General features: G+C 44.4%; 1 protein-coding gene across 1 annotated transcript in view; it reads right to left on the bottom strand.

Moving 5' to 3' along the window:
• usp10 (ubiquitin specific peptidase 10) overlaps positions 1–16998 on the bottom strand; it is a 106598-nt gene extending 89600 nt beyond the window's left edge. The window contains exon 1 of the mRNA XM_070898252.1: positions 16896–16998. Coding sequence (XP_070754353.1) covers positions 16896–16916 — 21 coding nt within the window. The 5' untranslated portion in view covers positions 16917–16998. The remainder of the gene's footprint in view (positions 1–16895) is intronic.
• Positions 16999–27012: the final 10014 nt, after the last annotated feature.

The raw sequence follows: 27012 nt of genomic DNA, 5'->3' as shown, positions 1-27012 counted from the left end.
GAAAGGAGGGAGGGGGGGGAAAGGAGGGAGGGGGGGAAAGGAGGGAGGGGGGGAAAGGAGGGAGGGGGGGAAAGGAGGGAGGGGGGGAAAGGAGGGAGGGGGGGAAAGGAGGGAGGGGGGGGAAAGGAGGGAGGGGGGAAAGGAGGGAGGGGGGGAAAGGAGGGAGGGGGAAAGGAGGGAGGGGAAAGGAGGGAGGGGGGAAAGGAGGGAGGGGGGAAAGGAGGGAGGGGGGAAAGGAGGGAGGGGGGAAAGGAGGGAGGGGGGAAAGGAGGGAGGGGGGAAAGGAGGGAGGGGGGAAAGGAGGGAGGGGGGAGAAAGGAGGGAGGGGGGAAAGGAGGGAGGGGGGAAAGGAGGGGAGGGGGGAAAGGAGGGAGGGGGGAGAGGGAGGGGGGAAAGGAGGGAGGGGGGAAAGGAGGGAGGGGGAAAGGAGGGAGGGGGAAAGGAGGGAGGGGAAAAGGAGAGAGGAGGGAGGGGAGGGAAGGAGAGAGGAGGGAGGGAGGGGAGGGAGAGAATGCAGCTGAACGACCGGGCCCAAGACTTCGAGCTGGATTTACAGGTCGGTGGCGTCGGGTCTCGGGTCCGGGGGGGGGGGGGGGAAAGAGAGCGAGGGTCGGGTACGGTCGGGTGGGAGGAGCCTTATCCACTGTTTTCAGCGCAGGGACCTAGCTCCGCCCACTACAGCTCGTGCTGCACCGCGCCCAGCTCCAGAGAACCTGCAGGGAGCCAGAGAATATGTACGTTTTTTTTAGGCGCAGTTTGTGGCGCGAAAACGGGCGTCCAGGTCCGGGCTGCGCCATTTTCGGCGTGGCCCGAAAACTTGGGCCCTAAGAGTTTAATAAGAGTGAGGGACTTAATTTGTAATAATAATTATTAGTAAAGATAAAGTAGTGGAGAATTTAATGGGACTAAAAACCGACAAATCGCCTGGACCTAATGGCCTACACTCTAGCGTTCTGAAAGAGATGGCTTCAGAGAAAGTGGATGTATTGTTTGTGACCTTCCAAAATTCTTGAAATTCTGGAATGGTTCCAGTGCACTGGAAGATATTGGTGATATTTTCGATAACAAGGAAATGGTGGACATGTTGAATAATTACTTTGCGTTAGTATTTAAAATAAAGAGGATGAGGATAGCATACCAAAAATCCCAAGGAAACTATTAAACCAGCATTTTAATAAAAATTAACCCAACTAAAATAACAGTAATGAAGAAAATAATGGCACTAAAGAGTGCTAAATCTCCTGGACCAATTGGTTTCCAACCCAAGGTTTTATAGGAAGTAGGTGAACGAACACATTGCAGATGCCCTAACTATAATCTTCTAAAGTTCTCTTGATTCAGGAACTGTCCCTTTAGACACTCTACTATTTAGGAATGGCAAGTGGTGTAAGCCAGGGAATTATAGACTAGTGAGCCGAATATCTGTTGTTGGGAAATTGCTAGAGTCTATAATTAACGATAGGGTCACTTATCACCTCGAATTTTAAGTTGATCAGAGACAGCCAGCATGGATTTGTGAAAGGTAGGTCATGCTTCACAAACCAATTTTTTTGAGACGGTGACTAAATTAGTGGACAGGGGAGTGTCTATGGATGTTATTTATGTGGACTTCCAGAGGGCATTTGATAAAGTTCCACATGTTAACTAAGGTGGAAGCCCACGGAATCGAGGGCAAATTATTGACCTGGTTCAGAAACTGGCTGAGCATCAGGAGATAGAGAGTAGGGATAAAGGGTAGATATTCAAGTTGGCAGGATGTAACTTGTGGTGTCTAGAAGGGATCTGTATTGGGGCCTCAGCTATTTACATTATTTTTTTAATGACTTAGATGGCATAGAAAGTTATATATCTAAATTTGCCAATGGTACAAACATAGGTGGTATTATAGGCACTGTAGATGAAAGCATAACATTATAAAGGGATAACAACAGATTAAGTGAATAGGTAAAACAGTGGCAAATAGATTTCAATGTAGGCAAATGTGAGGTCATCCACTTTAGACCTAAAAAAAAGAACAAAGTAGTTCTAAATAGTGAAAAAACAGTGGAGGTCCAAAGAAACTTGGGGGTCCAGGCATAAATCATTACAATGTCATGAACAGATACAGAAAATAATCAAAAAGGCTAATAGAATGCTGGCCTTTATAGCTAGAGGACTAGAATTCAAGGGGATAGAAGTTATACTGCAGCAAAACAAAACCCTGGTTAGACAACACCTGGAGTAATGAGCGCAGTTCTGGGCACAATACCTTAGGAAGGATATATGGGACTTGGGGGGAGAGCAGCGTATTCTTACCAGAATGATACACGAACTTAAAGGGTTAAGTTACAAGGAGATATTAAACAAATAAGGGCTGCATTCCCTAGAATTTAGACAGTTAAGCGTGAGCTGACCTAAGTTTTCAAGGTATTAAGTGGAACAGATAGGGTAGAGAGATAAACTATTTCCGCTGGTTGGGGATTCGAGGACGAGGGGGCATATTATAAAAATTAGAGCCAGAACTTTGAGTGAAATTAGGAAACACTTCTACATACAAAGGTTGGTAGATGTTTGGAACACTCTTCCGCAAATGGCAATTGATGTTAAATGTTCATTTTAAATCGGAGATAGCTTTTTGTTAATCATAGGTATTAAGGAATGTGGGCCAACAGCAGTTATATGGAGTTAGGTCACGGATCAGCCATGATCTCATTGACTGGTGGAACAGGCTCGAGAGGCTCAATGGCCTACTCCTGTTCCTAAGATATCAAAAGTAACACCACTATTCAAGGAGGGAGAGATAAGAGAGAGAACTGCAGGCCAGTTAGCCTGACATCAGTTGTAGAAAATGCTGGAATCCATTACTAAGGAAGCGGTAACAGGGCGCTTAGAAATTCATTATATGATTCGGCAGTCAACATGGTTTTATGAAAGGGAAATCATGTTTAAAAAATCTATTGATTTTTTTGAGGATGTAACTAGCAGGGTAAAGGGGAACCAGCGGATGCAGTATATTTGGATTTTCAAAAGGCATTCGATAAGGTGCCACACGAAAGTTTGTTACACAAGAGAAGGGCTCATGGGTTGAGGGTAATACATTAGCATGGATAGAGGATTGGTTAAAGGACAGAAAATAGAGAGTAGGAATAAACGGGTAATTTTCAGGTTGGCAGGCTGTTACTAGTGGGCTACCGCTATGGCCTTAGCTATTTATAATCTATACTAATGATTTAGAGGAAGAAACTGAGTACATATACATCCAAGTTTGCTGACAATACAAAGCTAGGTGGGAAAGTGAGGAGTACACAAAGCATTTGCAAAGGGATATCGACAGTGGGCAAGAAGGTGGTAGGTGGAGTATAATGTGTGGAAATGTGAGGTTATTCACTTTGGTAGGAAGAATAGAAAAACAAACTTTTTTTAAAATGGTGAAAAACTATTACATGTTGGTATTCACAAGGATTTGGGTGTCCTTGTACACAAAACACAGAAGGTTAACATGCAGGTACAGCAAGCAATTAGGATGGCAAATGGTATATAAACAGAAAATGCTGGAAATCTCAGTGGGTCAGCAGTATCTGTGGAGAGAGAAACAGCATTAACGCTTCAGGTCGATGACCCTTTGTCAGAACTGACGAATGTTCAAAATGAACAGATTCTTAAGGAGCACTGAAAGGGGGACAAAAAGAACAAAAGGGAAGGTCTGTGATAGGGTGGAAGATGGGAGAGATTTGAGAGACAAGAGGACCGATGGGCCGACTTGATCTGGTAATGGCAGAAGTTAGAAAAAGATTAGGTGTGAATGGTGGAATAATTACCAGCTGCCATGGGAAAGAGAGAAAAAAATATATACATACGATCGGGGGGGGGGGGGGGGAATTAAAAAAATAGGAGGAAAGGGAGCAAAATATGGGCAGAGGTTATGGTGTGAAATTATTCAACTCAATGTTGAGTGAACGGTATGCTGGCCTTTATTGTAAGGGGTGGAGTACAAGTGTAAGAAAGTTTTGCTGCAATTGTACAAGGCTTTGGCAAGACCACATCTGGAGTAAAGTGTACAGTTGTGTTCTCCCTACCCAAAGATGGATATACCCACATTAGAGGCGGTGCAACAAAGGTTCACTACATAAGATTCCTGGGATGAGAGGGCTGTCCTGAGAAGAGAGAGTGTAGAATGGGCCTACACGCTCTGGAGTTTAGAAGAATGAGAGGGGATCTCATTGAAACATAAGATTCCGAGAGGGCTTTGACAGGGTAGATGCTGAGGCTCTGTTTCCCTTGACTGGAGAGTCTAGAACTAGAGGTGGCATAGTCTCAGAATAAGGGGGCAGCCATTTAGGACCAAGATGAGGAGAAATTTCTTCACTAAGAGGTTTGTGAATTTTTGGAATTCCCAGAGGGCTGTGGACGTTCAGTCGTCAAATATATTCAAGGCCGAGATAGATAGAGTTTTGGAATCGAAGGGAATCAAGGGATATGGTGATCGGATGGGAAAGTGGAGTTGAGGTCAAAGATCAGCCACGATCTTATTGAATGGTCGAGCTGGATTGAGGGGCCGTATGGATTACTCCTGCACCTATTTCTTGTGTTCTTATGTTCAAGTACTAAACTACCACATTGTGCATTCTGTGTAGTTTGACATATCGATACATCAATCTAATTAAAATACATTCACTATAATTTGCATTCAAACATTTAACGGGGAACATCAGTGATTTTATCAAAATGTCTCATTGAATTGACACCAGTATTACTCTGATGATTTTAACATTTTTTTAAATATGCAAGCGGGTCTCTTTGGAGCTTTGCATTGGAAGTTTGGAGCCAAGACAGCCCTCTGTGGCAGGTTCAGTCATTTGATTACTAAGCCAGGGTGTGTCCACAGTTCTCCAGGCACTGTTAATTAACAAATCAGCCTGGCTTATTAATGTAACCTCGAGGGTGGATCAGTCAATGTGGACTAGGATTCTATCTCGTCCGTTCCAGATAACTCTACAAGCCAAGTCCTAAAATGGGTAATGTTCTAACTGGGAAGCAGCAGAAAGTCTGCCTGTACTCTGTATTGGTAGAATGCAAGGTTTTAGCTGAACTTTGGCTCCACAATTCTACAGCAAGCTCTCTGGACATTGGTAAGTGGAGGTAGGTCCCTATGGGAAGAAGGCGTGCACTCGACCAGTGCGTATTTCTTAGTAGCATGGTTTCAAGGTTCTTAAATTGAAACTAATGATATTCTAGTGCTGCGGCTGTGCAGATCACGCACAGTCAGGAAGACCCACCCAGTAACAAGAAACGATCGCCCCATCTGGCATGCTTAGCAAATCTGACAACTTTACTTTGATATTGGAAGTGCGAGATCTAAATATCAGGAGCCTGCTGCACGAGTGCAACAATAAAACTGCTTCACATATGGTGATGGGTTTCCACAAGTCACGCACCTGGCAGACCAAAAGAAAATTACATTTAACAAAAGTTAAACAGGAACAAGCTTTTTTCTTTTAAATCAGAGACCATGTGAATGAACTAGCCTGCTACATTGTCGGCATATGGGAAAGACTATGCGTGATCTTTGAAGAACACGGGGAAAATGTCATTAATTACTCAGAAAATGGTACCCTTCATTGTGGCATAGATGGTTTCACTCGAGGCAGAAAAGTTCAATTTTATGTTTAAACTGGACACCGAGACTTGTAAAACCCTTTAATACTTTTATTTAATAACATAGCTTTTAATATAGTTAAAATAAAGTTGTAATTTGTCCACCTTTTTACAATTGTACATTTACGTTACCCTTTCATCAGTTTTTCAGTTACACAACCATCAGTTACTGCACATCACGTCATTTTCTTGTTGCAATTGCACAAAATTGCAGGTTTACTTTTAAGTCAACATGCAATTTTTAAGAAAACTAGTAATGACTTCAAACGGTTTGTATTAGCAGAGACCAAGGAGAATTCTGAAATACTGCTTGTGTCCATGTGATGGTTAAAAAACTACACGCCCATTTAGATTCCATCTTCTAGTATGTGTTTCGGTGTTTTTAAAACCAAATATCTATGCACAGCTGAGACTTGGTGGTGCAGTTGTTCAATTAACACCATTCTTTTATCTCTTGGATCCAAGTTAAAATCCAATCCAGACGGACAGGATTGAAGTCTTTTTTTCTTAGGCTGTAGCTGAAGTAATTTCAAACCAGTTACAATTGCAAACAGGGACAAATGCAAAACACAAAAACTGGCCATTATTCAGCACTAAGCCGACAATCTTATTCAGGTCATAAAGGGTAGTTGGTATTGAAAATGCTGCAGTCAGATTGCAGATAGTAAAGAGATTTATGGTAAATCTAACCTAATGTGAGTGTGTCTGATGCAAGACCAGGACTAGAATATACATCGCTTGCCTTAATGAACATTAAATTTAAAGTCTGTGTTTTTAAGCATTTTCTAAATATGCAACTGAAAATGTATTTCAATTGGTAACACTAACAAATGTATTTCAATTGGTAACACTAACAAAGATGAACTATGAGGTTTGAATATATACTCACACTACACACAAAGTTCTGATGTGATTGTTAAATTTAACCTTCAGCAATTGGCATATTAATGTATTTGCTATTTTTACTATCTCCTACAGATGTGGGTGACCTGAGCAAAGCTGCATTTATTGCACATCCTTAGATGTCTTGGAAAGATGGGCCACTTTCATCTTAGCACTTGATTTTACAACTCACTGGCTTTCCATGGCATTTCAGAGGGCCTTAAGAGTCAATCACAGTGTGGTACTGGAGTCCTGTGCAAACCCATCTGGGTCGGGATTATTTTTATGACAATCCAGCACTTTCATTCATTTTTTTTCTAATGTCAGGCACAAATAACAAGTTTTATTGCATTCACTTTCACAGCTTGCCATGATGGAATTCAAATTCATGACCTCTGCATTGCTAGTCTTGTACCATAACCAGTGCACTACCACACTCCAGCTGGTCCAAGGCCAGCTGCCATGCCACACATGAGCCTACTGCCTGCTGCAGCCTATCAAATGATGGAGGGGTGGGAATCTGCAAGCTGCTCACACGAAAAACAGGCGATCGGAAAGTTTATCCACTTGTTATTTTAAATTGCCAGTTTCTGGAAAGGAACCTTTAGTTCAGACAGTGGTGAACATGTTAACACCCACTTTAACCATATACTAGTCAAAGCTAAGCTGGTACCTCATTTCCTAAAATGAGCAATGCAGTATCGGATGTCATGCATCTTATATTGACTGAAGATTTCTCTATAGGATGCCCCTCCCATGTGTTAGGGAGTTTATCCAAAAGTAGTTGAGCCACATAGACTGAGAAAACTATGTTTCAATTCCCAATTCATGCTAATTTAGCCGATAGACCCACATTTTTATATACACCATATCATGTCTCTCGAACATATTTCATAGAATGAATTACTTTGAAGTGCAGTCACTTATGTAGGTAAATACAACCATTTTGTGCACAGCGAGATCTCACAAACAGCAATGAGATCAATGGCTGGTTAATGTATTTTGGAAAATCTTGGTTCAGGGAACAATCTTGGCCAGGACACCAGGAGAACTCCCTGATCTCCTTCAAATGAGACATCGTTCATCTGAAAAAGCAGATAGGACCTCAGTTTAATGTCTCATTAGGAGAGGAAAGGAAAAAATTACATGCAGGAAAGATACCCTCAAACGTTGAATCTTAGCATAGAAGGTAGCCATTCAGCCCATCATGCCTAAGCCAGCTCTTTTCAAGGCCCATCCAAATAGTACCATTTCCCCACTCTTTCCCCATAGTGCTGCAAATCTTTCCTTTTCAAGTGTATATCCATATCCCTTTTGGAAGTTACTTCTGTGGCAACTATGGATTATTGCTACTCAAAGCTAAACAAAAAGATGGCATTTCTTATAAAAGTGCATATTTTAGAAAATGAAAAGTAGTATCACTTTGAATTTTAGTATACTTGTAACTTAAGAATTCTTCCTACAAATTTTCATTATACATAATGCTTGTGGACATAAATTAGCCGTGAAAAGTAACTGATGCAAATACTGGCATCCATACATCTGTGATGATCAAAACAGTACTTATTGGGGAAATGGTGTGCAATATAGATACACAATGGAAAGGCAACTCCCCCAAGCAACCAGAATATTTATCGGCGCTCCTATGCAGGTAAGCATCCACCAAAAGCAACTATATTTTGTGTGAACGGGAAACAAAAGAAAAGTCTGAATTTATGTAGAATAAAACATGAACAAAAGGAGCAGAAAACATCAGAGGAGAAGGACACCTCACACTGATGTTCAATTACAACAGCAGCATATTAGCACTGACATTCATCAATGCTCCCTCTCTTTCACCCACCAAGTTAACAATTGTCCAAAGTTCCAGTTTCTGCAAAACATTCAGTTAATTCACATTCAACTTATTAGCTCGATAACAGACCTGTGAGCGAGGTGAAGGCTACATGCACAGTTAGGACTGACAAGAATTAATTCAACTGCTGTGGTGGAGCCAACAGTGCAATTTCGCATCTATTTTGTGGCAGGTTTAGACGGTGATCAATACAACTGTGGCACCAAGTTAGCAGTACAACTGACTCCACCTCAAAAGCTGCTTGCATTCTGAATTCCACTCTGCAATGCAAATGGGGTTAACGCAAAGTCCCAAGGAGCTGTAACACATATTATATAGTCCAGAGACAAACATTTCAAACACTAACTTCAACTGTAATGTTACGGAATGAGCAATTTCAGCAACTATTCAGCAATAAGTAGATCCCCACCCCCACCATGATGTTGCTCACAGCAAGTCAGAGGATATGCTGGGGTTTTTTTAAATAGGGATATCAACAAATTGTGACAAGCAAAATATTACAGGAATCGTGATATTCACAGGGAAGTGTGCACTGTAGTCAACTTTTACTATATTACTAAATTGCCCATGGCATTTCTCATAGCTAGTTGATGGATATAAATAATCTTCAGATAGAAGATGGAGCGAATTGAGAGACTTCAGCAATTTGCTCACATAGCCACCTCCTGGCGAAAATCTACAGCTGCATTGTGACAGTTGACATTGCAAAATTGAATAGGAAATGTCGACACTGCAATTTCAATGGCAAATATTAACACCGAAGCATGACCAAAAATCATACCAACAGGAAGCAAGATTTATGGGCAGGACGTGTGCATTCTACCTGAGATTTTTAATAAGCAATAGTTATAACTTGTATAACATTGAAGTGCATGGGACTAAGGGGAGAGTGGCATTGTGGATACGAAACTGGCTACGGGATAGGAGAGAGAGAGTAGTGGAGAAAGGTTGTTTTTCAGACTGGAGGGAAGTACACAGGGGTGCCCCCCAGGGGTTGGTATTAGGACCTTTTTGATACATATTAATGACCTGGACTTGGGTACACAGCACATCATTTCTAAGTTTGCAGATGACACAAAACTCAAAAATATAGTAAACAATCAAGAGACTTCAGAAGGACATAAGCAGACTGGTGAAATGGGAACGTACATGGCAGATGAAATTGAATACAAAGAGTGAGGTGATACATTTTGGTAGGAAGAATGAGAGGCAGTATAAACTAAATGGTACAATTTTAAAGGGGGTGCAGGAACAGAGACCTGGGGATGTATGTACACAAATCTTTGAAGGAGAAGGCTGTTATAAACAGAGATATAAAATACAAAAGCAAGGATGTTATGCTAAACTGTTATAAAACACTGGTTAGGTCTCAGCTGGAGTAGTGTGTTCAATTCTGGACACCATACTTTAGGAAGGATGTTCCCTTAGAGCAGAGAAGACTAAGGATATTTGATATAGAGATACTTAAATCATGAACGGTTTTGATCGAGTAAATAAGGAGAAATTGTTTCTAGTGGCAGAAGGGTCGGTAACCAGAGGACACAGATTTAAGGTGATTGGCAAAAGAACCAGAGGCGACATGAGGAAATAAAGACAGAAAATGCTGGAAATAATCATCAGGTTAAGTAGCGTCTATGGAGAAAGAATGTTAACATTTCAGATCGATGATATGAGGAACAATGTTCTCTACAATTTATTTTGCCGTGTGGGCCCTTTGGGCGGCGCAGCCAGTTATTCAGTTTTCCACGCATGCACGGTTATTTCCATTAAAAAGCCAGTGAGTGGCCTGCGCAGGACCTCTGGACCACTGCGCAGCCTAGCAGGAATGTTGATGAGGGAACTTTTTTTTTTTTAAAAACACAGCAAGTTGTGGTGATCTGGAAAACACTGCCTAAAAGGGTGCTAGTAACAGATTCAACAGTAACTTCAAAAGGAAATTGGATTAATACTTACATAAGAACATAAGAAATAGGAGCAGGTTACCTGGCCCCTCAAGCCATTCAATAAGATCATGGATGATCTGATCATGGACTCAGCTCCGCTTCCCTACCCAATCCCCATAACCCTTTATTCCCTTATCGCTAAAAAATCTGTCTATCTCCGCCTTAAATATATTCAATGACCCAGCCTCCACAGCTATCTTGGGCAGAGGATTCCATAGATTTACAACCCGGAGAAGAAATTCCTCCTCATGGGCAGCCCCTTATTCTGAGACTATGTCCCCTAGTTTTGCTTTCCCCTATGAATAGAAATATTGGGCTCAATTTTGGCCAGGAGTTGCTCCGTTTTTTTTTTGGAGTAGGCTGCTTTTTCTGGCCTAAGTTTAAAATCCCTAGTTTCCACAATCAATTTGCACCAGTGTAACTCACTTAGTTACCTTTTTTTTTCTCAAAAGGGGGCTTTACCAGCCACCTATGCCAGTTTTAGGCCATTTAGGCAACTTTGGCCAGCTATTAGTTATTCCATTTCTACTTAGGCCAGCATATGTGGCAACTTGAGGAAACCTTTGCGGAGAGTTAAAGAAATCGGCGCAGGCAAGTACATCAGAGGCCATTCGACCTGGGATAGGGGCGGGAAGCGGAGAGAACCTGGACCTGAATCAACCAAGCCTTCGGGAACCGACTTGTAAATCCATCCTTCCTTCGCACAATTAAAATAAGAAATAAAAAATTTAAGTCCTACCGTCAGCACTCGGCCCGGGACTCTCAGAATGCACGCAGGAGAACTCTCAGAACTCACGCAGGAGAACTCTCAGAACTCACCGACCGGCCACTCAGCCTGGGCTAGAGGAGGGAGAACCAACAGGGAGGCCACTCGGCCTGGGCTAGGGGCGGGAGCAATTGAACTGGCCAGCATGGGGCAGTATCAAGCCTTCAAAATGTTATTAAAATTCACCTTATTTACTGCTTGGTGCTGGGAAAGGGAACAAAACTTCTACATTTTGGGCATTCAATGTCAGAAAAAAGCACTGCCAGATGAGGATTAGCAAAGTTAAATGGAACATAAAAAGCATGTATTTTACCTTGATGTCATTTGGCAGCAGAAGAATTGCTGGGTAAAGACAAAACTCATTTCATCCGACCTCTCCTTATTAAAAGTCTTTATCTGTCTCTGTTCAGTGCTGTGCCTCAGTAACCTTCCTCGTGGGAGGAGCTGGCTATTGTTTTCAGAAGTGCCCGATCTGTAATGGCCGATTGCCAACGCGCAACGCTACTGCGCATGTGCGGACATCACTAATCTTCACTGCGCATGTGCAGATGCCCCGGCACATTTTCCAGCGCAGAACGCAGGCTCCACACCCCTCCCCACCCCCCGCCAGTCGAACTGGCCATGCTGCACGACTACAGTGAAGAGGTCAGACAACGGCCAAACTTGCAACATTTTTTTCCGGAGCATCTCCGGACCTACTTAAGTAGCACAACTCGGATAAGTGCGCCGAAAAACGGGCTCGGCCAAAATCTACCCCATACACTCTGCATCCACCTTGTCGCGCCTCCTCATTATCTTATATGTTTTGATAAGATCATCTCTCATTCTTCAGAACTCCAATGTGTATAAGCCCAACCTATTGTCCTAAGTCAACCCCCTCAGCTCCAGAAGCAACCTAGTGAACCTTCTCTGAACTGCCTCCAATGCAAGTATATCCTTCCTTAAATACGGAGAACAAAGCTGCATACAGTACTTCAGGTGTGGCCTCACCAATACCTTGTACAGTTGTAGCAGGACTTCTCTGCTTTTGTACTCTATCCCCCTTGCAATAATGGCCAACATTCCATTTGCCTTCCTGATTACTTGCTGTACCTGCATAATAACTTTTTGTGTTTCATGGACAAGGACCCCCAGGTCCCTCTGTGCTGCAGCACTTTGCAATTTTTCTCCATTTAAATTATAATCTGCTTTTCTATTTTTTTTGGCCAAAGTGGATAACCTCACATTTTCCACATTATACTTGATGGGAAAACATTTGAAGGGCTATGGGGAAAGAGCAGGGGAGTGGGACCAATGCTCCCTCATTTTTGGGGGGTTGCGCAGTCTATTCAGTTCTACGTGTGCACAAAACCAATATTGAAAAAGCTGGTCCCGGGCTGTGTGGGACCGGCAGAGAGCTGCACAGCGGCACAGGTTATAGGGAATGTTGAGTGGAACTAGTTGGATAGTTTTACCAAAGATCTGCCACAAGCATGAACGTGCTGTATCATTCTATGATCCTATATAATAAACACCTAAGTTTTACAAAGTCCAAAATTGAGCATAAATGAGCAGAACTATAATGCTTCTCTCTTCAAAGGGTTATGGGGAGCAGGCAGGGGAGTGGAGTTGAGGTTATCGGATCAGCCATGACCTTATTGAATGGCAGAGCAGACTCAAGGGGCCAAATGGCCTACCCCTGCTCCTATTTCTTATGTTCCTAATCGCAATTCTTCCGGCATCTCCAAAGGAAACCGAAATTTCCGACGCTAGCGTTGAATTGTATTTCCATCACAGCTCAGATGGGTTAGTGCTGAACTCTTTTACAGTATATTATGTAGAAATCAATCGTTCCCAACATTATAAATACTGTCAGAGGTTTGCCACATATACAATTTCCCTTTTCCGTACCCCACTATTTACAAAAGGTTGAAGTGCATGCAATTCTTCAAATGCAGATCCAGCATTGTTTTAGCTTTCAGTGCAGGATTGCATTGCTCCATAACATATCTTTCTAAGAACCAACCAAATTGTCATCTTATAAAGGCTTGTTGAGGCACAAACACTTCAATGTTAGTAAAAAAAAACATTTCATATAAAATGTGAAACATCAGATTATAGTAGTCTGTTAATTTTTTTTTAAGTCTTAAAATCAAGTATGCTTACCTTCCTACATTACAACAATGACTACACTCTAGAAGTACTTCACTAGCTTTGGTGGTCATGAAAGACGCACTATAAATCCAAGTCTTTCTTTCTAGAGCTGACTGGAGTGTGTTTATAACTTAGTTCTTCTTTCAATAGAGCAAAACAAAATTCAGCATGGTTTTAAATACATTTTGATGCTGACTGGAGCCCTTTCAAACTTGTACTAGAGATTCGTGTTGTTAAAAATGCCATGAATCCAAAGTCCATTGTTATTACTAGTGTGCCAAAAAATGATCTAACACTTAGCTTGGTAGTGGCTTCTTTAATTGATGATATACTTTGAGGGTTAAAAAAACAGCTTTGCTCAGAAATCAGTTCCCGGCTTAACATACAATTGTTAGATATTATTAGTCAGTTTGTCAGTGCCTGTTTCAAATACAAACACTTTGGGGAGGGGGTGTTGTTCAAATGTGTTCAATAGCATTCTTTTGAATTTAAAAGTTACTTAAATTTGCTTGGTGCTGTCACTTTTTTTAAACAAAAAAGCATAACCCATTTAAAAAAGTGAGCTTGTCGGAGATAGTCAAAAATGGCAAGAAAAAGAAAAAACCACTAAGATTATTCTCATCAGCTCAGCATGGCAATTTTTCCTATACTGTTCACTTGTTTTATTTTAAATGGCAGTTAATGCCTGTCAAAATCGAGAGCAGTGTTATTCGGCCACCTTCTAAAGATAAGGAGAATCCCGTAAAATAAAACCAGCAGCTGAAATAAATTAAGGAGGGTTCCCTTTAATTCCTAGGCATGCTACAAATGTATTTAGATATTTGGACAAGGAACATACTTTGAGACATGATGAATTTGGGCTCATCTTCAAGAATAGTCATATTCAGAGAAAAAAAAGAAACCAGAAATATAACCAGTTTTAACTGAAGGTTCAGAGTTTGCTAAAAAAACAATCTGTTGATATTAATAAAAACATAGCGTTTACAATCGCTTGTCATAAAATAGCACTATTTTGAAAACAACCTATTACAAGATTCAAAATTAACACTGGTCAAATAGAGACAAGTATATTCAGCAATGACTGCAACAATGAATATCTTCACACAGCAAAAGGTATGTTTCATTTCCATGAAGATGGCGAGTCAATAACTTCTCAGCTATTAGTCCTACAGTCTTAACTGAATCTTGATTGTTATCCTGCATCAACTTCAAACCTTGCTTTTTAACATTTACAAATATACATAAAGACAAAAGAATTTCCTAATTATAGTATGTTTATTCACTTCCTTGCCCACCGGCAACCACATAATTCAGACCTTTAACACTTAGCACTCAACATCTAGATTCTTGTCCTAATTATTTTTTTTTAAAACATTTTCACACACAAATATTAAAGTGGAGGGTTTGGCATGTACCCAATTTCTGGCATTAACCGGATTTGAATACAGCATTAGCCTTAGGTTATTGTAATGTCATGAGTTATCTGTTGTTGGCTAAAATAACAAGAAACTAGAAACAGTAGCATCAATCTAGAAAGCAATTTGTGGTTATAAAAATATGTTTTGCCGATTAAAAAGCCATGTATGTTTAAATTAGAGCCCACCACGAGGCCTACCATGATGTATTTCAACAAGCAGCAAGTCCAACTGATTGAAAAGTATTGCTACCACAGCAATGTTTATTTAAGACAAATCTCTATGGCATTTTAGGCACTATATAAATGTAAGGGATTGCTGTTATAACAGTTGATGGTGAAGTTGGTGTCAATTTCCATTTGGCATTTCAGTTTCTGCATCAAATCACAGAACTGTGCACAACAAACTCAGTAAAAATAAAAAAATAATTTCAATAAATGCTACATTAATTGGAAAAGCATTTTCATGACAGTAGAAAACTGACACCATATTATGGATGAATGACAATAAGCTCTTAACTACTTTGGGAGATATCCTTTATAGGTGCTACAAGGTATATCAAAACCTCAACTGTTGAATTGTCAAGCATAAGCTTGTTTTAAACCAACTAACATTGCTAAATGTTGAGAACTCGGTGATGGTTCCTGTGCTACTAATTTTCCATCATTTCATTTTACCCCTTTACAGCTGAAAATCTACACTGGTTTCACATTGGTCACTAATTTACAGTAAGGATAAATAAATTGTCAAAATTGAGTTATCCTCAGCCATAAGATTCATCCAAGCCCCAATCCACCACCTACCCAGCTCTTGGTCAACCTGTGTCCCCCACGAGCAGTAATTTCCAGTGCAAGTAATTTTCTTGTACAAAACCTTAGTGCCTACATGGACTTGTAATGTCCACATGGTGCATGAAGTGAAATAACAGAAGTAGCAAACATGTCCCCACTAATAAGTTTAGTTCAGAACCTTACACAAAAATGATGATCTCAATGAAAGTAAAGAAACCTTCTAACTAAAACTTAATTTTAATGAAATAAAATGAACAAAAAGTAGCTCAAAATAAGGCCAGTTTAAAAAGTTCAGTAAGCTTCATCACTGAGTTAATGTTTTTTTATAAATGTATTATAAAAGTAATCCATCGAGAATTGTTGACAATATTGAACATGTTCACTACATAAAGTTTCTCTTAATTCACTTACAGTATTGAATTGGCATTCATGAATGTCAGGTTTCATTTTTTTTTAAATATAATTTTAATATGTAGATTATAGTGGTTCTGATGATTACTCGAGGGTACATCACATTTGTTTCAATTTACATGTTAAAAAAAATGTAATGCATTTTGGCAGGTTTTTTTCTGTCTACACTAATTTGATTTATTTCTTGGAAAAGGATGTTGAACTAATTAGAACTAGCTCAACATTGTTATTACCAAACTTCCTAGATGCTAAAAGATGTCACAAGCAGGATTCGTGTGATCAGACTATATATTGTTTACATTGGATAATAAAATCAGACCCCCAAATTAATGTTTGGTCCGTGTATTTCGGTACACCACGTGCAAAACAAGCTCCCCCCACACCATCCCCCTCCAGAAGAAAAGTCGGAATCCATTTTGACCATTCTTCACCAGCATTGAAGATACACGTCCAGAGACACACATGGATCCTGACAATGTGCTGCGAATTAAAAAAAAAGCATGCTATCTCCTCTGCCGTCCTGAGTGCGTGGCCGTATTCCTTCCAGATAAATTCCAGTGGGACAGTCGGGTTAATCTGCAGGACATGCTGGAATGAATCACCATCAGCGGGCGCCCCTCCCCCCTTTATCTCTTCTTTAATGTTTTCTTGTTGAACCCAACATTTTGGAACGCAGCCGAAATGAGAGAGAATTTTTTTTTTAATGGCCTATGAACAGGGCCGCGGCGTGAATTTTTAAAAATGCCCCAAAAAAGTGAAATGTGAACGCAGGAGGACGGACCTGTGGTAATTTTAAAAGATCTTTCGGGGCCGCACAAGCCTCAGCATGGCGCCGGCCCAGGGCAGAAAGTCTGCGGGCTGTAGGGAGTCAGGCTGAAGAAAATGCCCCGGGGCCTAACGCTCAACCTCATGTAATTTTTTCTCTCTCGCTCATCCTGAAGCGAAATCAAACCTCGCCTTTTATTCCCCGGCCGCCCAGTTGGGGTGGGTTTTTTTTTCACCTTTGGGGCTGGCGCTTTCTGCCGCGGCACCGTGCCGCGTCCCCCACCCTCCCGCACCCCTTACCTTGATATTGTTACTGGCCATTTTCGCTGCTTTTGAATGAGATAACTCATGCTTCCCCGTTTGCCGCCATGTTGTCTGGTACGCCAAAGCCAGAGCGCCTGCGCGCTGCACGCTCGGCCGAGCCCCCCCTCCCGCTCTCCCGTTGGTTGGCGACGTTCCACGCCCTTTGCGCCTTCCCATTGGTTCAGCGGCGGATTGCGCGCGGCCTCGCCCAATGGCCTGCCCCGCACCGGGCAGCGCGCTCGCCGATTGGCCAAATAGCGCGCGTCTGCAGAGATTCCACCCGAGGATTGGTCAGATCCCCCTCCTTGCTTATCTATTCGCTCTTCCCATTGGTCACACCGCGACCTGGTTGGTGGTTTTGGGGGGTGGAGAAAAGAGGCGCTTCATTATTTTTTTAAACAACTCAAGTGCTCCATTGTCCACTTGCAAATGTCCTTTTGCTCTTGATTATAGACATAATACAGTATTATCCAAACAAATGGTCTCTCTACCTCTCTTTCCTCCATTAAGACACTCCTTAAAAACCTACCATTTTGACCAAGCTTTTGGTCATATGTGCTAATTTCTTCTTATGTAACTCAGTGTCAAATTTATTGTTTTGTCTTATAAAATTCCTGTGAAACATCTTGGGATGTTTTACTACGTTAAGGACGCTATATAAATACAATTGTCATTGTAATAACATTTCAGACCCAGTGAGTATCCAGGAATGAAAAAGTAATTTCCTGGGCAATGCTGCCAACCACCCACTAGAAAAATCAGGCTTGATCAGCTCCACTGGGCAGGCCACATTGTTCGCATGCCAGACACGAGACTCCCAAAGCAAGTGCTCTACTAGGAACTCCTTCACGGCAAACGAGCCAAAGGTGGGCAGAGGATACGTTACAATGACACCTTCAAAGCCTCCCTGATAAAGTGCGACATCCCCACTGACACCTGGGAGTCCCTGGCCAAAGACTGCCCTAAGTGGAGGAAGTGCATCCGGGAGGGCGCTGAGCACCTCGAGCCTCATCGCCGAGTGCATGCATAAATCAAGCGCAGGCAGCGGAAAGAGCGTGTGGCAAACCAGTCCCACCCTCCCTTACCCTCAACAACTATGTCCCACCTGTGACAGGGACTGTGGTTCTCCTATTGGACTGTTCAGCCATCCAAAGACTCATTTTAAAATTGGAAGCAAATCTTCCTCAATTCCGAGGGACTGTCTATGATGATATGATGATGAGAAAAATCAGGGGCATTGAAGAATTGTGCGTTTTTTCATTTTCTTTTGTTTACTGTTTATAAAAACAGTGGCAATGGCGGTGGGGGGGGGGAGAAAGGTTGCTTGACTGGGCGGGGCGGTTGGAGGCAGGAGGTTATTTCATGAAACCGCCAGGATTATACCCAACCTAAAGGAGGAACAGAGAGACTTGGGGGAATATGTGCACAAGTCATTGAAGGCGGCAGGGCAGGTTGAGAAAGCAGATAAAACTTACGGGATCCTGGGCTTCCTGGATAAAAAATATAGGGCTGGAAAATTCGGTTCTTAGCAATAACAGTATTTTTTCGCCAAAATTATCGTTATCCCTTCGCTATCGCTATCAGGCCTGAATTTCAAGCTTGAATTTGCACAGTGGTAAAATCGGCATTGCACGAGGACTTGCGGCGCAAACCATGAATTTCGGCAACTTTAGTCCGAGGCCAATACCGCTGCGAGTTGGGCCTTGGGAGGGCGGAAAAACACCGAAAAAGAAATTGGAAAAAACAAAACAAAAAAGTCACAAAACATTTACAAGACACTTATCTATCAAATCGCTGCAAAAGAATTCAAAAATGAAAAATGTAATTTATCTTTTTGCAGGTCTTCATACTTACCACTGCTGGCAGGCCTGCGACGACAGGTTTTTCCCTTGTCCGTATTTTTCACCGTAAATACGGGTGTGCACAGAGCCAAATTTTTGGCGAAAGGATATTTAGAAACTTGCATGGCGGCAATCCTCTCTCCAGCGGTATTTGAAAACTGCCGCCGCAAAATGCCTCCGAATTTTCCACCGACCAAGTTTTTGCCAAAAAAGGTGAAATAGCACCAAAAACCCGGCTGCAAAATCACCGAATTTCCAGCCATTAGACTAAAAAAAGCATGGAAATTATGATGAACTGGCATAAAACACTGGTTCCACCCCAACTGGAGTATTGTGCCCAATTCTGGGCACTGCACTTTAGAAAGGATGTGATGGCCTTAGAGAGGGTCATGAGAGAAAAGATTTACGGGAATGATTCCAGGGATGAGGGGCTTCAGTTACGTGGATAGACTGGAGAAGCTGGGGTTTTTCTCCTTGAGATTGAGAGGAGATTTGATAGAGGTGTTCAAAATCATGAGGGGTCTGGACAGAGTAGATAGAGAGAAACTGTCTTATTGGCAGAAGGGTCGAGAACCAGAGGACACAGATTTAAGGTGATTGCCAAAAGAACCAAAGGCAATATAAGAAAAAGCATTTTTCCGCAGCGAATGGTTAGGATCTGGAATGCACAGCCTGAAAGGGTAATGGAGGCAGACTCAATCACGGCTTTCAAAAGGGAGTTGGATAAGTATCTGAAGGAAAAAAAATTGCGGGGCTATGGGGAAAAGGACTTGGGAGTAGGACTAGAAGAGATGCTGTTGCAGAGAGCCGGCACAGGGGCGATGGACCAAATGGCTTTCTTCCGTGCTGTAAGCATTCTATGATTCTATCGGCTCAGTTTTGCCCAAAGTCTTTTTTTGGCATATTGCCAGAGTTACATAAGAACATAAGAATTAGGAACAGGAGTAGGCTATCTAACCCCTCAAGCCTGCTCCGCCATTCAATAAGATCATGGCCGTGGACTCAGCTCCACTTACTCGCCCACTCCCCGTAACCCTTAATTCCCTTATTGGGTACTTATCCAACTCCCTTTTGAAAGCCGTGATTGAGTCTGCCTCCACCACCCTTTCAGGCCGTGCATTCCAGATCCTAACCATTCGCTGCGTAAAAATGCCTTTTCTTATATTGCTTTTGGTTCTTTTGGCAATCACCTTAAATCTGTGTCCTCTGGTTCTCGACTCTTCTGCCAATAAGAACAGTTTCTCGCTATCTACTCTGTCCAGACCCCTCATGATTTTGAACACCTCTATCAAATCTCAAGGAGAACAACCCCAGCTTCTCCAGTCTATCCACGTAACTGAAGCCCCTCGTCTCTGGAATCATTCCCGTAAATCTTTTCTGCACCCTCTCTAAGGCCATCACATCCTTTCGAAAGTGCAGTGCCCAGAATTGGGCACAATACTCCAATTGGGGTGGAACCAGTGTTTTACTAGGCCAGAAATACTCCAAAATATTTGTGCCAAGTTTCTCTGGTGTATTTTTCAAATTTGGCGCCATGCAGCCTGTCCAGTCACCTCAGGGGGTGGAACCTGCTGTCTGCGCCGAAAAAACAATGCCGCACCTTCTGCACATGCGCGGGAAAAAAAAGGACGTTTTTGACGTGATTCCTATGGGCGCTCATGCGCAGTACAGCTCCCGGTCTGCAATCGGCCATTTTTAAAGAGCCAGTTATGTGTGTGAGAACGTTGAGTACTGTGTGAGAACTGTAATTAGCATTGGAAAAATCGGAGCTGCAATACAAGATGCAATGCGGTGCAAGGACCAAGAATTTCTTACAGGATGAAGTGGAGGCACTAGTTACTATGATTAAGGGCAGATGGCATGAGCTGGACACCAGCAGAGGTCACATAAAGGTTCCACCAAAAGAAACGAAGAAACACTGGAATCAATTTGCAAAAGATTACTGTGCAATGGTCACCACCCCGAGGTCTGGAGGCCAGTGTAAAAAGAAGTGGCAGGACCTTGATCAAGCAGTGAGTGGAATTGCCATTGTAAATGTGACCAACTGTATATGTCCCGACTCTCTCTAAAAAGTTGTGTTTTAATCTTTGCAGAGGAAGGTGGCACATAACAAAAGGGAAAGAACTCAAACAGGAGGAGGCCTGGCAAATCTGCATCCACTGACACCCTCGGAAGAGTGGGTCGCTGCTTTGATGGGTCCTGTCTGGAGAAAAGCAACCATCACTGCACAAGCTGGGCCCACACTCGAGGGAGAGGGTAAGTTCTGAAAATTCCACAGTCTGGCTTTGCTAACTGTTAAGCACTGTGCGGGCTAGCCATCCTATGGTTCATGGGGATGTCTCCATCAGCTACGCTTCGGTTAATGCAATGTGCTATCATTCATCGTGGTCCTTCCTGCTATTTGCACTGTGTGAGCCTACTCATGCCACCCACCCTGACCCCTCCTCTGCTGCAAACCATTTGTCTGTTCTCTTAAATTTTGCAGAACTTGAGGCCAACCCTGACGATGCAGAAGAAGATTCAGACGAGGACGAGCCTGAAGAGGAGACCTTCTTCCAATCCAGACCAAGAGCATGGGGGTGAGGGTGAGGGGAGGAGTGTTGTGTATCTGTAAAGCATGCACTCCCATGTTCCGCCACCAGGGAGCTCATCCCCTGAAGTTCTAAGGGATTCCAGCATCCCTTGGGAGCACTGTATTTAAGCTGGCCCCTAAGGCCTGTTCCTCACTCTGGAGTATCTTATTAAAGACTGAGGTCACTGTTACTTTAAACTCCCTGTGTGCAGTCTCATCTGTGTTAGGAACACAATAACTGGCGACGAGAATACAAATCCAACGCAAAGATGCAGCAAACTGTGGGCATTCTGGAAAAGTTCTCGGAGGGTGAGGACTGGGAAACCTATGTCGAACGGCTAGGCCAGTACTTTGTAGCCAACGAGCTGGACGGAGAAGGAAGCGATGCAAAAAGGAGAGCGGTCCTCCTCACAGTCTGCGGAGCACCGGCCTACAGCCTCATGAAGAATCTTCTGGCTCCGGTCAAACCCACAGATAAGTCGTATGAGGAGCTGTGTACACTGGTTCGAGAGCATCTTAACCCGAGGGAGAGCATGCTGATGGCGAGGTATCGGTTCTACACGTGCCAGTGATCTGAAGGTCAGGAAGTGGCGAGCTACATCGCTGAGCTAAGGCGACTTGCAGGACAATGTGAGTTTAATGGCTACCTGGAGCAAATGCTCAGAGACTTTTTTGTACTGGGCATTGGCCACGAGACCACCCTACGAAAACTTTTGACTGTAGAGACACCGACCCTCAGTAAGGCCATTGCGATAGCACAGGCGTTTATGTCCATCAGTGATAACACCAAACAAATCTCTCAGCACACAAGTGCTAGCAATGTTCATAAAGTAACTGGAACTGTGTTTGCGAGCAGAAATGTACAGAGCAGAAACCACGAGTCTGCAACTGCCAGCAGGCCTCAGGTGACCCAGATGACTCAGAGTCCCCAACAAAGGATGAATGCAAGGCAATTCACACCCTTTGGCGTTGTGGAGGCTTCCATTCAGCCTATTCATGCTGCTTCAAAGGGTATGTTTGCAAGAGCTGTGGAACAATGGGGCACCTCCAACGAGCTTGCAAACAAGCTGCAAGCTCTGCAAAACCTGCTAACCACTATGTGGCAGAGAAAGATCGATCCATGGTGGATGAAAGCAATTTCGAGCCTCAGAGAGAGGAGGCAGATGCTGAAGTACACGGGGTGCACACATTTTCGACGAAATGTCCAGCTATAATGCTAAACGTAAAATTGAATGGCTTACCCGTAGCCATGGAACTGGACACTGATGCTAGACAATCCATCATGAGTAAAAATATATTTGAGAGACTGTGATGCAACAAGGCACTCAGACCAGCCCTAAGCCCCATCCACACGAAACTGAGAACGTACACCAAAGACCTTATCACTGTCCTGGGCAGCGCCATCGTCAAGGTCACCTACGAGGACACGGTGCACGAACGCCACGCAGGATTGTCCCGGGCGATGGCCCCACACTGCTTGGAAGGAGCTGGCTGGGCAAAATCCGCTGGAACTGCGATGACATCTGAGCGCATGTCGATGAGGCCTCATGTACCCAGGTTGTTAACAAATTTCCTTCCCTTTTTGAGCCAGGTATTTGAAACTTTTCCGGGGCGAAGGTGCGGATGGGGCACAACCCATTCACCACAAGGCGCGAGCGGTACCTCACATGATGAGGGAGAGAGTGGAAATCAAGCTGGACAGGCTGCAACGCGAGGGCATCATCTCCCCAGTGGAATTCAGTGAGTGGGCCAGCCCGATTGTTCCAGTACTCAAAAGTGATGGCACGGTCAGGATTTGCGGCGATTATAAAGTAACTATTAATTGTTTCTCGCGACAGGACCAATACCTGCTACCTAAGGCAGACAACCTATTTTCGACGCTGGCAGGAGGCAATACGTTCACCAAGCTCGACCTGACTTCGGCCTACATGATGCAGGAGCTGGAGGGCCTCACCTGCATCAACATGCACAAGGGACTGTTCATCTACAACAGATGCCCGTTTGGAATTCGGTCGGTTGCAGCGATCTTCCAGAGAAACATCGAGAGCCTACTCAAGTCGGTACCACACACGGTGGTCTTTCAGGACGACATATTGGTCACGGGTCGGGACACTGCCGAGCACCTACAAAACCTGGAGGAGGTCCTCCAGTGACTGGATCGCGTAGGGCTGCGGCTGAAGAGGTCGAAATGCATCTTCACGCAGTGGAGTTTTTGGGGAGAAAGATCGCGGCGGACGGCATTCGGCCCACAGACGTCAAGACAGAGGCTATCAGGAACGCGCCCAGGCCACAGAACGTCACGGAGCTACGGTCGTTCCTGGGACTCCTCAACTATTTTGGTAACTTCCTACCGGGGTTAAGCACCCTTTTAGAGCCCCTATATGTGTTATTGCGCAAAGGTGAGAACTGGGTATGGGGAAAAAAAAACAAGTAATTGCTTTTGAGAAAGCCAGAAACATTTTATGCTCCAACAAGCTGCTCGTATTATATAAACCATGTAAAAGACTTGTGCTAGCATGTGACGCATCGTCGGGTGTATATTAAAACAAGCTAACGTTGCGGGGAAGTTCCAACCTGTCACCTATGCTTCCAGGAGCTTGTCTAAGGCCGAGAGGGCCGACAGCATGATTGAGAAAGAGGCATTAGTGTGTGTGTTCGGGGTAAAGAAAATACATCAGTACCTGTTTGGCCTCAAATTTGAGCTGGAAACCGATCACAAGCCTCTCACATCCCTGTTCGCTGAAAACAAGGGGATAAATACTAATGCCTCAGCCTGCATACAAAGGTGGGCACGCGCGCTATCATCGTATAACTATACCATCCGCCACAGGCCAGGCACCGAGAACTGTGCGGATGCTCTCAGTCGGCTACCATTGCCCACCATGGGGGTGGAAATGGCGCAGCCCGCAAACTTGTTGATGGTGGCGCAGCCCGCAGACTTGTTGATGGTCATGGAAACATTTGAAAATGATAAATCACCTGTCACGGCCCGCCAGATTAGGAGTTGGACCAGCCAAGATCCTCTGCTGTCCCTAGGAAAAAACTGTGTACTGCATGGGAGCTGGGCCAGCATCCCTGTTTAAATGCAAGAGCCAATCAAGCCGTTCCAGCGGCGAAAGGACGAGCTGTCCATTCAGGCAGACTGCCTGTTGTGAGATAACCGCGTAATTCTACCAAAAAAGGGCAGGGAGACATTCATCTCAGATCTCCACGGCACACACCCGGGTATAGTAATGATGAAAGCGATAGTCAGATCCCACGTGTGGTGGCCGGTATCGACTCTGACTTAGAATCCTGTGTACGGCAATGCTGCGTGTGTGCTCAGTTGAGCAACGCGCCCAGAGAGGCACCACTAAGTTTGTGGTCCTGGCCCTCCAGACCATGGTCGAGGATCCATGTCGATTATGCGGGCCCGTTTCTTGGTAAAATGTTCCTGGTGGTGGTGGATGCTTTTTCCAAATGGATTGAATGTGAAATAATGTCGGGAAGTACCGCCATCGCCACCATTGAAAGCCTGAGGGCCATGTTTGCCACCCATGGCCTGCCTGACATACTGGTCAGTGACAACGGGCCATGTTTCACCAGTGCCAAATTTAAAGAATTCATGACCCAAATGGGATCAAACATGTCACTTCGGCCCCGTTTAAATCAGCCTCCAATGGGCAGGCAGAGCGGGCAGTACAAACAATCAAACAGAGCCTTAAACGAGTCACGGAAGGCTCACTCCAAACCCGCCTGTCCCGAGTACTGCTCAGCTACTGCACGAGACCCCACTCGCTCACAGGGGTGCCCCCGGCTGAGCTACTCATGAAAAGGACACTTAAAACCAGACTCTCGCTGGTTCATCCCAACCTGCATGATCAGGTAGAGAGCAAGCAGCAGCAACAAAATGTAAACGATAGTCGCGCCACTGTGTCACGGGAAATTGATCTGAATGACTCTGTGTATGTGGTAAACTATGGACATGGTCCCAAGTGGATCGCGGGCACGGTGATAGCTAAAGAAGGGAGTAGGGTGTTTGTGGTCAAACTAGACAATGGACAAATTTGCAGAAAGCACTTGGATCAAACGAGGCTGCGGTTCACAGACTGTCCTGAACAACCCACAGCAGACACCACCTTTTTCGAGCCCACAACACACACCCAAAGGATCAACGACACCACCCCGGACCAGGAAATCGAACCCATCACGCCCAACAGCCGAGCAAGGCCAGGCTCACCCAGCAGCCCTGCAGGGCCAACAACACACCAGCCCAGCGAGAGCCCAGCGAGGGCACAGCCAACACCCCAGAACAGACATGTGTACGGCGGCGGTCCACCATGGAAAGAAAGGCTCCCAACCGCCTCACCTTGTAAATAATTTTCACTTTGACTTTGTGGGGTGAGTGATGTTGTGTATCTGTAAAGCATGCACTCCCATGTTCCGCCACCAGGGAGCTCATCCCCTGAAGTCCCAAGGGATCCCAGCATCCCTTGTGAGCACTGTATATAAGCCGGCCCCTAAGGCCTGTTCCTCACTCTGGAGTGTCTTATTAAAGACTGAGGTCACTGTTACCTTAACCTCCCTGTGTGCAGCCTCATCTGTGTTAGGAACACAATAAGGGGGATGGGATGGATGAAGCCCCATCTCTTGTACTCACTTTGGAGGAGGTGCAGGTGCCGTCCATTGAGTTGCTAGCCCCTTCCCTTACTAGTGGTTTAAGTGTTGGTGGGACATTCTATGGTTTCCCACTATCCGAGGCTGCGGATCCCAGTGGGATGCAGCGAGGCACACCCAGGACCTCACCGTCCGAGGCTGCGGGTCCCAGTGGGATGCAGCGAGGCACACCCGGGGCCCCATCTTCCGAGGCTGTGGTGCCCAGAGGTAGGGTGCAGCAAGGCACATCCAGGGCCCCACCGTCCCAGGCTGCAGGTCCCACTGGGATGCTGCGAGCTGCACCTGTGATGAGGAGGGGAAGGAGAGCTCGACAGCGCTTTCCTGAGTTGCAGAATCTAACAGATGTGGTTCAGATGATGGCAATGAATGCGGAGAGCATTGCCCTTACACGATCACTCCTGGTCACCATCAGCGGGGTGGGTGATGAGGTATCGGGACTATCGGGAGAAGTAACAACACTCTCACGAGAAATGGGACCATGAGTGAAAGAATATCTCAGTCAGCTGAAACTATGTCAGTGAACATGAGGGAGGGAATGTCACAGGTAGTTGAAACACTCTCAGTGAACATGAGGAAGAGAATGTTGCAGGTGGTTGAGACACTTTTGCTCAACATGAGGGAGGGAATGTTGGAGGTCGTTGAGACACTGTCAAGGTGCATGAGGGAGGGCATGTTGGAGTTAGTTGCTGCAATAAGGGAACACGCCCAGACCCTGCGCCCATTGACAGAATCAACTGCCAGTCCCACTCCAATCCCCAAACCAGCTTCTGAAGAGCCCTAAGCCAGGTCCTCCACATTGTCACCTGCCACCCCCTTCCCGCCCCACACTCCCCCTCCTAAACAGATGTGCATTACCCAAGATGTTAGAAAGAATAAGCTTGGTACCAACCCCAGATACACTGTGACACCGCCTGCGGACAGGTGTGGTGGAGTCACCAAGACCAAGCAGGCGGTCTTCGAGTAAGGTGGAGGAAAGCTAGGTGCAGCCTTTCTTTGTTGCTGTTGTTGTTGTTCTTATTATTGTTGTTACTGTTGTAACTGTTCT

The sequence above is a fragment of the Pristiophorus japonicus genome, chromosome 13 (genome assembly GCF_044704955.1).
Source record: "Pristiophorus japonicus isolate sPriJap1 chromosome 13, sPriJap1.hap1, whole genome shotgun sequence".
In the NCBI taxonomy this organism is placed as follows: domain Eukaryota; kingdom Metazoa; phylum Chordata; class Chondrichthyes; family Pristiophoridae; genus Pristiophorus; species Pristiophorus japonicus.
The sequence above is the reverse complement of the archived record's forward strand: the minus strand, read 5'-3'. Positions and strand labels throughout refer to the sequence as shown.